The sequence below is a fragment of the Ambystoma mexicanum genome, chromosome 5q, assembly GCF_040938575.1.
Source record: "Ambystoma mexicanum isolate Mex_15411 chromosome 5q, UKY_AmexF1_1, whole genome shotgun sequence".
Lineage (NCBI taxonomy): Eukaryota > Metazoa > Chordata > Amphibia > Caudata > Ambystomatidae > Ambystoma > Ambystoma mexicanum.
In genome coordinates this window covers 414,690,708-414,705,341 of record NC_090933.1, presented here as the reverse complement: position 1 = coordinate 414,705,341, position 14,634 = coordinate 414,690,708, and the positions used below count along the sequence as shown (strand labels likewise).

Below are 14,634 nucleotides of genomic sequence, written 5' to 3'. Positions count from 1 at the left end.
GTGCATGTGAATCTAAGCAGATACAAGCGTCAAAAATACAATTACAGGGAAGAACTTCGCTTCTGAGGTTTGTGGATCTGCTTAGAATCACATGCTTTGCATAGATTAGCAAGCAGTACTAGAAGGAGGTGGGTTGTTAGAAGGTAGTGCTGCAAAGAGATGTTTCAGCACTACTGGTCCCACCTTTATATCACCCCTACAACATTTACCCAGATAGCAATGTTGGGTGAAGGTGTGTACTGAACTCCAAGTGGCAGCCTTGCGAATGGCATCTAGAGGCACATTTGCTATGAAGGCTAGGGTTGACCAGTGCCTCGAGTGGAGTGTGCTCTGGGCATAAAAGGCAATGTTCTCTTGGCAAGAGAGTCACAGAGCTGGATGCGGTCAACAATCCATTTAAAAATTGTTTCTGTAAGAGATGTGGTCCCCTGCTCTTCCAGCGACTCAATACATAAGAAATGATCAGTTTTCCTTATCAACTATGTCTTTTGAAGGTAGAACATGACAGCTTTGAGTACATCCACGGTATGTAGACTTCTTTCTGCTGCGTTTGTTGGGTTCTGGAAAAACACAGGAAGCTCTATAGTTTGATTAACATGGAATTTAGATATGAATTTGGGTGAGAAGAGAGGATATGTGCATAGCACATCATTGTCTTTGCGGATTACTACGAAGGGGTTTTATACTAACAGAGCTTGTAGTTCACTAACCCCACTAACCCTTCTGATGGATGTGACACTATTAGGAAGGCAGTCTTGTATGCAAGATGTTTAAGGCTGGCTTTGTGCATAGGCTCGAAGGCCCCCCCTTTCCCCCCTCCCCTCCCCCCCTTTCCCTCCCTCCCCCCACCGCCATGAGCCTTGCGAGTGTGACATTTAGGTCCTAGCCGGGAGTAGGATTAGAGATTGAAGGGTACAATTTTTTGACACCATCATTGAAACACTAACTACAGGCACCTTCCACCATGAAATCTTACCCTGGAATGTGGTGTAAGTGGAGAGGGCTGATGGGTGTACTGTGAGCGAGTTAAATACCAATCCAGAGTTAAGATGGTAGAGTAGGTAGTACGTACCATTTTGGACGGTGAACAGCCTGTTGGATTGAGAGGCCATGTTCTGCACCATAACACAAAGCGTTTTCAGTTGTTAAAATAGCATTGCCTTGCGTTAGGCTTGCGTGCCTCCTTGAGTGTTTCCATGCAAATTCTATGACCTCAGGAGCAGCACAGCTTCTGAGGGCATGGGTGCAGTGTTGTCCCGAGATCCTGGGTCAACAGGTTGTTCATGCAGGGTAGTTTCATAGGGACATAATTTGCAGGTTTGAGAACCAGGTCTGGCGTGCCCACATTGGAGCCGTTAGGATCAGTGTTGTTTCTGGTGTAGCGTGTGGACCTTTTGTTAAGAGGTGTGGGTGGGGGTGGGGTTCATGAGAAAATTGCCCTGACCAGTTTGTCACAAGTGCATTCCCCTTGGCTCCTTTCTAGGGAAACCTGGACGCGTAATCTTGGCATTGCGCGTTTTCCATGGTGGCAAATGTGTCCATCGCTGGGAATCCCCTGCTTGAGAAGACATCATTTAGCATGTCTGGGTTAGTTGACATTCGTGCTCTGAGGGTAGCACTGTACTCCTGCTTAGTACGTCTGCCAGAGAATGGAGTTCCCATTAACATGTTGAGCCACTAGGAACTTCTGATGCAGTGCCCACAGCCAGATATTCTGTCCCCTCTACCCTCCCCCGGTTTGTTTATATAAAACATGGCCGTGGTACTGTCCCATAAGGACAAGGACCGTTTTTTGCACTAGCTGTGTGTTGAAGGTTTGAAGTGCTTTGAGAATCGCTAGTACTTCCAGAAGTTGGTGTGCTTTCTGGTAAGCGCTTATGTCTACAAGACATGAGCAGTGTGATGCAGAAGTGGGCACCCCACCCAGTCATAGACACATCTGCTGCGAGATTTGCCTGGATCACTGGCGTGTTGAAAGGCTGTCCCTTTAGCAGATTATTTCTGTTCAACCAGAGGTTGCAATACCACCACTAGATCATCCCACAACACGCCTGCTTGCAGCCATTGTTTCACTAGTCCCTCTTGCATTGGACGCATGCGCAGCCTGGTGTGAGGCACTATGTAGATGCAGGAAGCCATCATTCCCAGCAGGCGCATTGCCTTTCGTTTGGTCACCCGATGGCCGGCTATGTACTGATGTGTTTGAAACAGCAGGTTTTGGACCCTTTCTTTAGAGGGATAGACGGATTAGTGCCCCCAGAAATTGCTTAACCTGGCTGGGCAGTAGAATGAGTTCTTGGAGAATTCCAATTCGAACGGCAGATTGTTAGTTTGCTGCGTGTTTTGAAGGCACCTCTGGTCCACAGTAATTAGCCAGTAATCTATTGTAAGGGTACACTGAAATCGAACGACTCACAAGTGAGGTGCCACCACTGCTAGGACCTTGGCGACTACCGTGGGGGCTGATGCAATGCCGGTAGCACCTTGATTTGTTAGTGCTCGTTTCCCAATTTGAACTTGAGGTATTATTTGGCGCTGGCAACATTGAAATATGGAAGTATGCATCTTTCATGTCCGATATTACCATGTTACCCCCCATTTTCAAAAGTGTGATGACTTCCTGCAGCGTGGTCATCCTGAATTTTGGGGATTTTACAAATGCAGGGCGCAGGGCCAGCACTGGCCGCATTAAGAGAATAAATAATCGTTCCACAAAGGGAATCAGTTCGATCTCCTCCTTGAGGATGTGGAGGTGCTTGGCGGACATTTATCCTACACGAGGTGGATGGTGACAAGGTGTTGAGGAACTCCACTGAGTATCCTTTGACCACTGCATCTAGAACCCAGCAGTCCAATGTTATTCCCTCGCAATGCTTGGCGGAGAGCGAATGGGGACCCAAGGGAGGCACTCGGACCGGTATGTCATTTGTAGGCAGGGGCTGCTGCGCCCTTAGAGGCTGCAGCTCTGCCTCGTCCCTTCCCGCAGCAAAACCCACGCTGCTGGTACTGATAGGACGTTTGAACATGGGCTGTAAAAGGAGGCACCAGATGTGCTTGCTCTGCTCGTCATGGTTTGCCTGAGCCTAGAGCACGAAGGTCTTGGAGTATGTTGAATGCCCCCCCTCGGGACAAGGGGAGTGTTGGAAATTTGACCACGGATCTTGATTGTTTCATGCTCCTTTGCCGTCTCCAGTACAGCTCTGCCAAAGAGGAGACCCTCCTTGATGGGCACGTTAATCAGGGATGCCTTTCTCTCTGGCCCCGAGTCGCTAAGCCAGGAAAGTCTTTTTAGGAGGGTTGCCTCAGCAATGAATCTCCCTGAGGTGTCTGCAGAATCCAAAACATTTTTAGGATGTTTTGGGGGACCGGTTTACCATTGGTGGCGACTTTGAGGAGTGAGCGAGCCGGTTCCTGTATCGATTCCAGGTGCCATGAAACCTCATCCCACTGGGTGCTGCTGTAGCTGGCAAGCAAGGTGCTATTGTTGCTATTCTAGTGAGGTACGCAGCAGAGGTCGCAATATGCTTACCTAGCGTGTATAGACTCTTGCACTCCTTGTTGGGAGGTGCCTCAGGAGGTTAAGAGTGGAACATCAGCTCTAGTCTGGCTTGACGTGACCCCTAATGTAGAGAAGATCTGAAGGAGAGAGCCTGAAAGATTTTTCCCACCCGCTGGTTGACCGCTCTACTAAGGAAGGGGTAGATCGGTATGTAGAGACCCTTTTCTTGATAGACTCCAGGAGTCGCATAGCCTGGCTAAAAGGCTTTTTTCTCATTGAAGATCTCCTCAACAAAGTCAGTCCAGGCAGGACTGGATTGCTTGGGGTCTATGACAAAATAGCGAGAAGCCTTCTTCAGCAGCTCATTGTAAAGTTGTAAAGGAGGGTGGTCTGCAATAGGAGAAAGTGAACACCCTCAACACGGGAGGGTCAACAAAGAGGAGGCCTGGGTCATCCTGGTGCTGTAAGTAGGGGTCATCACATCTGGACCGGGGCCACCTTGATCAACCACCCACATGTCCTGGCCAGCTTGTGGACGGCAGGTCCCCATAAAGAGATCATGGTGAGGGCACCCCAGGCGGCAGGGCTGGGGTAGGAAGAGAGGGTGCTCAGAGTGGCCAGCCTGCTCATAAAGTCCACAAAGAATTAAATGTTTCCTATGGTGACTTCAAACTGTGTTTGGGTCCAAGGGGTAGCAGACAGGATGGATTTTGGTGCCAGAGGGGTGACCTTTGGGGCCACAGGAGGTGCTTGTGTAGGACAATCAGCTCTGGGTGTGTTCTTGGGGTTCTCCCGAGAGGTGCCAACTGACGGTCCTCCGATGAGGGACGGCTTGGGGTGTGTTTGAGAGAAGTTTGCGTGTACGCCAGCATCAACAGAGGCCTTCCTCATAACAGCGCAATGCGACTGCCTTTCGAGGCTGGGGAGAAACGTGCAGGAACTAGACTGTTCCACAGTGGTGTCTTCGAGCTCCGAATCAGAGTCTTGCCTGCCTCTGCCTTCGTGGTCCGACTTGAAGATCCCGGCAGTGGTCTCCAGCTCCACCAACAGGCATATGCCGCCCACCGATTGGCTCCGTGCTCCCTTAGGGTCTTCACCCTAAAGAGCTTGCATACAGCACAACAGGATTCGACGTGGTCAAGTGGAAGGCAGTGGTTACAAACTCTTGTCTACCCACAACATTTTCTGTTGCACTTGGGGAAAAACTTAAGGGAGCATGCTACATAGTGGAAAGTGCACACAGAGGCATTAAGACAAAAAGGTAGTAGGGGTAGGAAATGGGGGTATGCATTTTTTAAATAAAGGATCAGTACCGCCCCCCCCCCACTCTCCCTAATGGTTAGGCCAAAGCTAGATGTAGGCCAAAGCCAGTCGTTGCAACAGACGTCTGTTTCGGGAGCTGGAATCAGCCGTCGAGATGCTCTGGGGATCAGCCAAATTAGTGCACAAACGAAGAGAGGTTTTGATGATTTTAACTCAAAGTAGCTCACAGCTACGGACACCGAAATAGAAACTTGCCATGATGGCAGAAACAAAATAAATTGTAGGGACCTCAACACGTGAGGGATCATGGGGACAGGGTACACCACACTTGGGATAGATAGTATTAGTCACGCCCTGTCGATGTCCCTTTTCAAACTTCGAAAACTTCATGTGCAATACTCCGAAACTTCCACTAGACATCGGCCTACACAAAGCATGTGATTCTAAGCAGATCCACAAGCCTCAGAAATACATACACACAAAATAAATGTGCTTGTCATTAAAGCATTATGCATAAAAATGACTGGACCTCATCATTGGTTCTCAAGTAACTGTCCTAAATACAAAAATAAGACAAGGGACAATAAATACAGTATCCACCATTGTTTATGCTTACCTATTTAAGTTGTGCTTTTCTTTCTCAGCCCACATGCGGATAATTTTACGTGGATTAAGTTTACTGAATCGCTCTTTAAATCTGTAGTCATCTTTAATGTATTTATCCCGATTCTTGAATTCATTAAGAGTGGTTTTAAACACTTTTATGGCACACTCTGAAGGCACAGTTTGGTCTTCGATTCTTGAGAAGAAAAAAAAAAATGACAAAAAGCAATATTATTCATTGATGGTCAGAAACAATTGGAAAAAGCATGAAAAAACCACCTATGTTATAAGGAATTGAAAAAGGGATATACTTACAGCCAGTAAAAATGTGCCATAATTCACAGTATTTACTACTCGAAATTTTAAAATAAAAAGGATTAAAAAAAAAAAAAAAACAATACGCAGGTCGAGGGGGCAAATAAACCTTTTACCTTTCTGGTTGTCGGAAGCTAAATAATAGTTACAAAATAAGTGCAACTCGAAAGAGAGTATAATGTCCAGGTGTTAATGTGGGTGTAAAAAAATAATTCAGATTTGTTATTAGGGAGAAGTTCACAACATTTTCAAAATAAAACTATTTTATTGAGGGGATAGGACATGGGGGAGATGGTGCTTAACACATTCATGTTTTACTAAACCCTAATCACATTCATTTTAAATATGAAACTCGCTTTTTCATGGAACAACAAAGAAACATGTCCAAACAGTGGGTTTGCAAATCAAGTAATTCACCAATTCAAATGATTATTTTCAAGAAAATTGTCCTGGTTTAAATAAAAGATCACACTAAAAACATTTAGATTTCTCAACCGTGTGCTGTGTCGCCTAACAGAAAAGTTTAAATTTGAAGTCCATAATGTCACTAGACTAAAATCAAACAATTCCAAGTGGATGTGGAGTAGAAAATAGTTACCTTCCTCCATTGGCATGAAAGACCACAGATTCTTTTCCAGTACTAAAGCAGCCATTGATGGTCTCCAGTGTACCGGCATTTACCATTTTGTAAAGCAGTAAACGCGTCTTTGGGTCCACGGCTTGTTCCTAAAAATAAAAAAATAAACAAACAATGTTATTTAATGCTTAAATAGAGTGGAGGTGAAGGGCAGAAGACGCGTGTTGTGTGTAAACTGAAATCACCACATCCAAGCTTTTTAACGTACATACTAACACCTAAAAACGAATTAAAGACGTAAAATGCACCCAGAAATGGGAGATTACATGCTCACCACTTTTCTGAAGAAAGTAGTGAACACATAAAACCAAATAGACCTTCAACAGATTATTTAAATTATATTCTCCTTTTTCAATAACCTATTATGGCTAAGCCAAACAGATCGATCAGTGCAATCTGTGGTAAGAGGGAAGTGAAATCTTGGTAACCCAGCGATACCCAGAAAATAATCAAAAAAGGAGAGCATCTGTGGCGTACATGTGTTGTGGAGCAGAGAAGATGCTTACTCTGCAATCAGGTGTCACTCAGCAGCTATCCAGGTCCTTCTCAGCGCACACGGAGATAATGCATCAATGTGCAGTATATAAAGAGGGTCTATTTTCTGTGCAGGAAGATCAACACATACTACTATTTGGTCTAAAACATGCATTGCCTACCATCTATTGCAGGGCGTGTGACAGCCTTTGCTGAATTGCCCTGAAAAGAATCGGCCCATGTAATGGTAACCACAGAGGCCAACTCTGGGAAATGATTGCTGCAGAGAGCATGGAAGGCCTGGAAGACAGGAGACGACAACATTGAAGCAGGTGATATGTGGGGCAGCCTGGGTGAAGGAGAGGGAGCCGACCGATAACATACAGTGTTAGGAATTGGTGGACGAGAAGGACATGGTGCGGTGGGGATGTCGTGCTGTGCTGGTGGCAGCCGGGACTGGTATTTGGAGGTAAATCCCCACCAACAAAAGCAGCTGCTCCAAGGTAACCAAAAATACCAGCCTCTTTAAAGGAGCAGCCTCAGACACATGGGCAATAGATAAAGAACAACTTTCTCTGCACAATATACCTAGTCTGGACCTTACATGGTGGTCTCGAAACCAGACCTAAAAAATGAAAAGGCTGCCCAACTGATTTGCTCAAAACTCGTAGTTAAGATTTTCATTTCAGTGATCAGTCTCCCAGACAGGTGTCAACCCCAGAACTTTTTGCTTGGACTTGGTAATTATTTTACCTTAGGTTTGTGGGAATCTTTTTCCTCCCCAACCTAGGTCTTTTACTCTTTTTATGGGTGACCTTTTTATATCCCTCCATGGGGTTGGAGTTATAGTTTCCTATAACTTTGGACTGATAATAAACTCTGGTACACAGCATTTTGAATGCATTGGCTTTTAATTCTCTTATTATTTCTTGGGGGGGGGGGGGGGACTACTTTTCCAGAGAGGTAAAGTAGGAATCACATCCCCCTTACATGGATTTAAGTGAGCCAACACACCCCACCTTATGTGGAGTGCTGGGGGATACAAAGTATCCCCTTTCTTACTTACCTTGTAACATTTAAATCACAAGTGCAAGTTTATGCCTAGAGACTAGAATGTTTGAGGAGGCAGGAAGCGAGGGAGGAGTCCAAAACTCGGTATCACTTTATCTTTCACCTTGCCTGAAAGAAACCAGTTCACAACTGGGGGCAAGGGGCTGGCTGTCCCGGACAGCCAGACAGCCCCTTTCTGTAAACTGCAGGGGGAGTTTGCAGAAGTTGTGCTGTACTCCCTGATAAATACTCAGAACCTGGAAGCTGCTGACAAGTAGACCACTGGAGCTGAATCAGAAGAGGAAGACGCCTGAATGGATTTCCAGCAATCCGAGAGCCTGTTGTGTAACTGGAGCCTGATGTAAACCTTTCTTACAATCGGCCTGTGGTTCCCGAATGAGACTCCTACCCAGAGGCTGGTGAGATCCACTAGTCTCAGGAAGACCTGCATTTTGAACCATCCCACAACGTGCTGCAAACTTGCTGGGCTGCAAACCGCCAATATCCTGGGACCTCAAGCCAGTGTGCGCCTCAGAGTGCAGGACCAGATTAGTGAAGGGAATCCGATCTGTGATATTAGTTCTTCCTCGGGTACCTGTAAAGGGGCCCCAATCCACAGAGCTGCGAGAATCTGAACAAACCTTTGCTGGAAGCCTCCTCTGTCAACTGCTGCTGCAAGTTCCCGTCCAGCTCCTTCATCTCCAAACCAAGAATCCAGGGACCGGGTCCTGTGCTGCTGCATTCTGAAGGCATCCACCCAGAAGCTCTTCTCCTAAGGTACTGTGTGGGCTTGGGTAATACTTACCTCAAGTCTGGTGTGCATCCTGTGAGGCTCAGTGGGTGATCCGTGTGGTTGGGAGTTTGCCCATACCACTTGACCAGGCCTAAGGCTGGAACACACATAGGGAGTCGTCTATGAAGTCCGTAAACACTTTGAACTAACGCTGTAGCTAATCTTATCTCCTATGGAACTCTACCTTCTGCCAACTGAACCCTATCCTGACCAGCCTCCAGCTGGCTACTAGACCACTAGGGTCCCTCTTCTACCTCTAAGAAAACTTGGGAGAGACTTTGAAAGATAAGGCTTCTGTCTAAGTGTGTACTTACTTGCTAACAAAGTTAGTGTTGTAACCATCTCTGCAATAGAAAAATTACAAAGTGGCTGAAAATAATACTTACCTACGAGTTGACTTCTTCCCCTCTAAAAGTAAATAAGTTAACTTCCTTGCTTTTAATGGCGTTTCCCCCCCTTTCTAAAAAGTAATCGTTGTTGGTGCTGTTTTATTACTCTTAACTGAATGAATGTACTAGCTTACCAATAGCGTTTACCAACCTCGAATAATAACAGATTGTCCTTAAAGTGTACCAGTTAGTTGTGCTTTCCCTGAATTGCTTAGTGCATTCTAAAATAGTTATAGTGTTCATACTTATCATGGAGAAGCTTAAGGTCCCTCCAGAAAGTATACGAGTCCTTCACTAGCTCTGAACTTGTTCTACAAAGTAATATCTGTTACAAGGTGTATCCTTGTAACTGGGTTGGTTTATTAAGTGATTCTGTAACAGAGGGTCACTGCATGACCGACAGTCTACTACCCCTGAATTAAGTATTGTATTCTAAAAGTAAATACAACCTGGTTATACTCCCTCAAGAATAGCTGACTGCCATTCTTATTGTAAACGGATTGCTCCCTGGACTCATGCTCTAGTCATAAAATACAGCTATGACAATAATGTCACTTGTTAATCTTGAATGGAATATTTATTGGTTGCGCTTAAATCAGCTGACACGTGTTCGACCTGTGGTCATTCAATATCATCCAATATTATTTCATCTCCTTATCCCGCGGCACGGTGAGATTTAAGTTGTTGCCCCCCCGATACAAATTTGCAATATTGTGTGAGGGATTGTATTAAGTTTCCTAAGTTCCAATTCAGTTGCTGTCTGCTTCAGTAACTCTGATCCTCCCCAAATCTTAAGTATTAGATTCACCTATTAGTCTGCCGCCCTGAATGTGCTGTAGGTTTGACGCACCCCGACATCCTTATTTTAATCAAAATAATGTTATACTTTGGGTTGTAACCCATAAGAATTTTATTGGTTTTTAGAATTTTGTTGATATGAGATGTTATAGTACTTTACTACCAAGATTTACCTTGGCCTACCTGTAATTAAATGAACCCATTTATTTTTTTTACAATACATAGCGTTTTAGTGTTTCTTTAGACAATATGTGTGCTGCAATTTCTTTGTACCAAGCTACAGCCTTCTCTCCCTCCTAAGATAAACCTGGCTGCTCGGTCTACGTGACCAAAATGTTCTCAGGTGGTACAGCCTTATACCAAGAGTGGATTATGTATTGCCTCAGATGTATGTTTTTATGAAGCCCTTATTTGGACTTTAGAAAAACTGTCCCAACACTCGTCAAGCAGCATGCAGTCTCACAATTTCCTTTAGAAACACCCACATACAGCAACCAAGAATTCTATTTAGTGAGAATCGTTGTGGCAACACAATTGTTTTTCAAAATCTAATAAACTAAGTTTTCGGTCCCAGACAAAACAGCTGGTTAGTCCTAACATTCAGATACTGTGGAGCCTTCGCAGCACACTTAATACAAAATGGCCAATTAACCATGATTCAATCAAATAATACAGGAATTTCAACAGAAGACCAGTATAAATAAATTAAGCATCAAGGAGCGCATTCAGACACCCTTCCCCCACCTCAATGCCCTAGAACTAAAGGGAGAAACTGCTTATTGTAAACTTGCTCAGTTTAATGGACAGATGCCTTATATATACTTACATGTGCCCACTGAGGGCATAAACTAAAGAAGGGGGCTGGGGTCAATTCACAAAGATTTCTAAACCAGACAGCTCACCCATCAAAACAATGATATTCTATAAGCACCTACATATGGGTAATGCAATGCTACCATCGACCTACCGCAGTAGAATGTTCTTTCTTCTCATGGATCTTAGCACTTCGGCGCTGCTCAGAAATCGAATGTTGCTTTAATGCATTGAAAACATGATTGGACAATTTTAAATCCATTCCAATACCATCACCAACCTGAAACTCTGGTGCAAACTGAAAACAAAAATAACCTTCATTATGACAACATGAAGTGGACTACAAAATATTTGAATCTGAACAGAGGTTCGAAAAGACTTGAAGACAATTTATCGTATGCATGCAGAAACTAAGCTTTGAAGGGTGTATGTGTTCCACAGAAAACTGATCTAGGAGTCATCGTTTCACTACCACCACCAAGCAGGTTTTTCCCAGTTGCTGGTTGAGAGGAGGAGGATTTTATTTAAGACATGGGACACATCAGTTTCGACTAAAACACCACAGACAGAAGTGCAACACAACGAGCTAAGTGTAGTGCACCAAATGCTTTGCCATTTAAGCATTCTAGAACAGTACTCACATTTTCCATTCTTGCAGTGTTCTTCCTCCCACACACAACCTCGTCGTGTTTAGTTGTGATGTCTTTTCCTTTCCCACTGAAGCCCTTCTTTGGAGTAGTAGTAGGCTTGTCTGGAAAACAAAATAATTGGTTTGTTTAACTGTGGTTACATATACAGTACATAGATGCCCTGCGGAAGGTCTGTAGGTTACACATGTGGACTGACAAGCCCATGCGCTCCAGCTGCAATTGCGGGCACCACAGGGCCGTCGCAACAGTTCCACCATCATGTCTTTAGTTTGTCCTTCCAAAAATCCTCAAGTTAAATCAACGTGCAAAGTTCAATGGGTCTCAACACACAATTAGACTCTGTGAAAGCTACTCCAACTTGGGGTAACTGTGGCAAGTGGAAGTTGGTCAAACCGAATTGTGGAAGTAAAGCTACAGAAAGATGGCTCTTGGGAAGATTATCTGGTATGAGTTTATTTGGTTTCACTTGAAAAAGGAGGGACTACTCTGAAAGTAGCTGGCACAGGTTCATACACCCGTTTGTAAGTTCAATTTTAAAAATGGACCCCAAAGCTGTACGCCAAGCCTGCCAGCTTGTGACTCTATTGCTCGTCTGAATCTGTTCTCCATTCGCATAGCCAGGGCACTTTTCCTCCTAACCTATAGCCCAAAATGTGGTTTTTGGGCCAGTTTTTCCTCAGGATTCTGTCAGATGCTATCCATAGACTCAATGGTGACAGCTTAACTGCGTCAATGAGCTGTTTAGCGCCTAGGTGGTGCACTATGGAATTGCCAAAAGGCCTTAAAAAAAACCAAAAAAAAAAAAAAAAAACACACATAATCGCATTGTCCGGTTTGCCCTTGTATTGCTGTGCTACAAAGAGCCCGTATTCTCCTAGTGTGAATTAGGTCAGTATGCATACATGAATTACACCCCCAAAGATAAAAGTACAAAGTGATGCTCAGTTTGTGGATTTAAAAAACGGAACAGTTGTTATAATTTGCTGTTTGATTTTTGGGGGACGACAAGGTGGGTGGGGTGGTAGTAAACATAAAAGATGCTGGCACAGATGTCTGAGGAGGGTGTTGCTATTGCCACTGAAGCAATACAAGCATATAGAATTAATACAAATCACATTTTTCCTCCAGCATCAACTTTACAGTACTCCTTAGAGGCAACACAGACCACATGCAGTGTGCTACAGGTCAACTTTTTGGAAGGCTGAAGACATTACCAGCAGTGTAAGGATCGTGGCGCGTGTCCTGCCAGTCTACTTCATCCTCGGAACTATCACTGTCCTCACAAGGGTGAACCTTGCGGTAATTCTCAAATGATATCGAAACTAAGTAGGGAATGAAGAGGGAGTTCAGAATTAATCCAGAAGTTTGACACCTACAATAATGGCTGTTTGGTTTAGAGGCATACCTTTGCTGTCTCCATTGAACTTCTTTTCCTCCCGCAAAAGCTGAGCATCATATTCCCGGTCAAACTGCATTTGCAGCATCTGAGCAAGCACTTCATCACTACATGTATCAACGTTATCCCCTGTGATCAACTGCCCTTCATCAGTACTAAACACAACAATAGAGATACGTGAATGCAAGAGGAGAAAAGAATAAGTTCAGCAAGACAGGCATGCAATACAAAAAAACGAACTGTGAAGTACGTAAAAATAGAGGTCATTAAAAATATATATATATATTTTGGCACAGAAATAAACTAAAATAGAGCTTGAGAAGTGTTTAATTCACAGCGTTTCTAAGCACAACTGACAGTTGGTCCATTGATACTCGAAGGACTGCCATTAGGAACACAGTAAACGTCACAGCAGATGACCGTGGAAAAAAATGAAGAAAATGAATAAAATAGATGACGGTGAACGAGCCACTTAAACAAGCAAATCATGGAGATTTAAAAAGGACAGCCTTTTATAAAGTGCCAGAATTAAAAATATCAGGGTCACAAACATGACATGGTTCTCAAAAGATAACTAACAAACACACAGATTTACCAGACATAGATTTGCTTTCATATTGTTGTAGCGCACTGCCTATATCATGGACAGATGCATACAACAGAGAAATCCAACAGGCAGGAAAGACACTATCTGCAGTGTAGAGTTTTATGTGGGTGTGCCGGGGAGGAGGACTTAAAGGATACTAGTTTCACAGAGTGTGTTTGAATGTACTTTGCAACACTGTGGAAAAAAGCTTTAGTAGATTTAAGAATAGAATTAAGTTACTCTGGGAACACTAGCTTACCCAAACTCTAAAATACCCCAGGAAATCATGCACCACGAATTAAGTTTTATTCATTTTTTGCTCCAAAACATCAAGATTCAACGAGTTTTCAAAACTCGCCGATGTCATATGGCACAAGCACGAGATAACAAATGTGCAAGCTCAAGTTAAGGGAGCATAACATGCTATGGGGGGGGGGGTGTTTATAAAAAAAAAAGTTCTAATTACTAAAGGATTTTAAATTAAGTTGCAATGAATATAAAGGCAGATTTCTAACGAGTGCCTTCACCTTTGAACTTTCTTCAAGTCTACCTTTGCTTAAAAGGCTAGCTAACAACTTCTCAGATGATGGACACCCAAAATAGTAAAGATGGAGCTAAATATTGACAAGAACGGTAACTCAGCCAAAGTAATCAGGATAACCGAAACATGTACGAAACATGTAAACTCGAAACATGTAAACTCGAGGATACTCACACCACCGTTTCAGGAACGGCATCAATATCTTCCTCCAGCTGAAGCTCCTTTGCCAGTTCTTCACTCATGACATCAGTCAGTGAGCAAGGCATTACTGTAGTTACACTTGAACCCCAAGGACACTGCAAATGAAACATAATTTAGTGGACAGACCAACAGGCAGCAAGCAGCCCTGGAAGCTAACTTGGTTACCACAATGGTTTGGTTAAAAAGAGCACACAATGAATACCAAGGATTCCAATTTTGTTTTTGCTATGAAGACCCAATGCCTCCTCGTGGCCGTGGCCAATGAAGCACAGTATCTCTTCTCTACAATGCCAGGACCATCCGCTTCCCAGTCCAAGTGCCGTTCTGGGAGCATGGCATGTCCCATAGATGGATACAAATATCCAGGTTTCAGAGCCAGCATCAAAATGTTGGAAGGTGAGGGGAGCAGGCGGCAATTCAGAAAGCTGGCTAAGAGTGGAGCCATTATCCCATTGCGGTGTCGACCCTCCCCTCCCCCGCCTGAGCCCAGGAGGCTGAAAAGCAATTAAACCTTCCTTTGGCCCATTTCACCCTAATCAGAGTTTCACAAATAGAGGCTAATGAATGAAGGCGTGGACATCAAAAAGCTGAGCCCAGCCGTTAAGCCTTTGGCTTCATCACGCTGT

The 14,634-nt window shown here is 44.1% G+C and overlaps 1 protein-coding gene across 1 annotated transcript in view; it reads right to left on the bottom strand.

The window, feature by feature from the left end:
• RIOK3 (RIO kinase 3) overlaps positions 1 to 14,634 on the bottom strand; it is a 112,223-nt gene that overhangs the window by 87,622 nt on the left and 9,967 nt on the right. The window contains exons 3-9 of the mRNA XM_069620901.1: positions 13,982 to 14,103; positions 12,690 to 12,835; positions 12,499 to 12,606; positions 11,276 to 11,385; positions 10,789 to 10,932; positions 6,279 to 6,406; positions 5,379 to 5,561 (exon numbers count right to left, since the gene is read on the bottom strand). Of these exons, the coding sequence (XP_069477002.1) occupies positions 5,379 to 5,561; positions 6,279 to 6,406; positions 10,789 to 10,932; positions 11,276 to 11,385; positions 12,499 to 12,606; positions 12,690 to 12,835; positions 13,982 to 14,103 (941 nt within the window). The remainder of the gene's footprint in view (positions 1 to 5,378; positions 5,562 to 6,278; positions 6,407 to 10,788; positions 10,933 to 11,275; positions 11,386 to 12,498; positions 12,607 to 12,689; positions 12,836 to 13,981; positions 14,104 to 14,634) is intronic.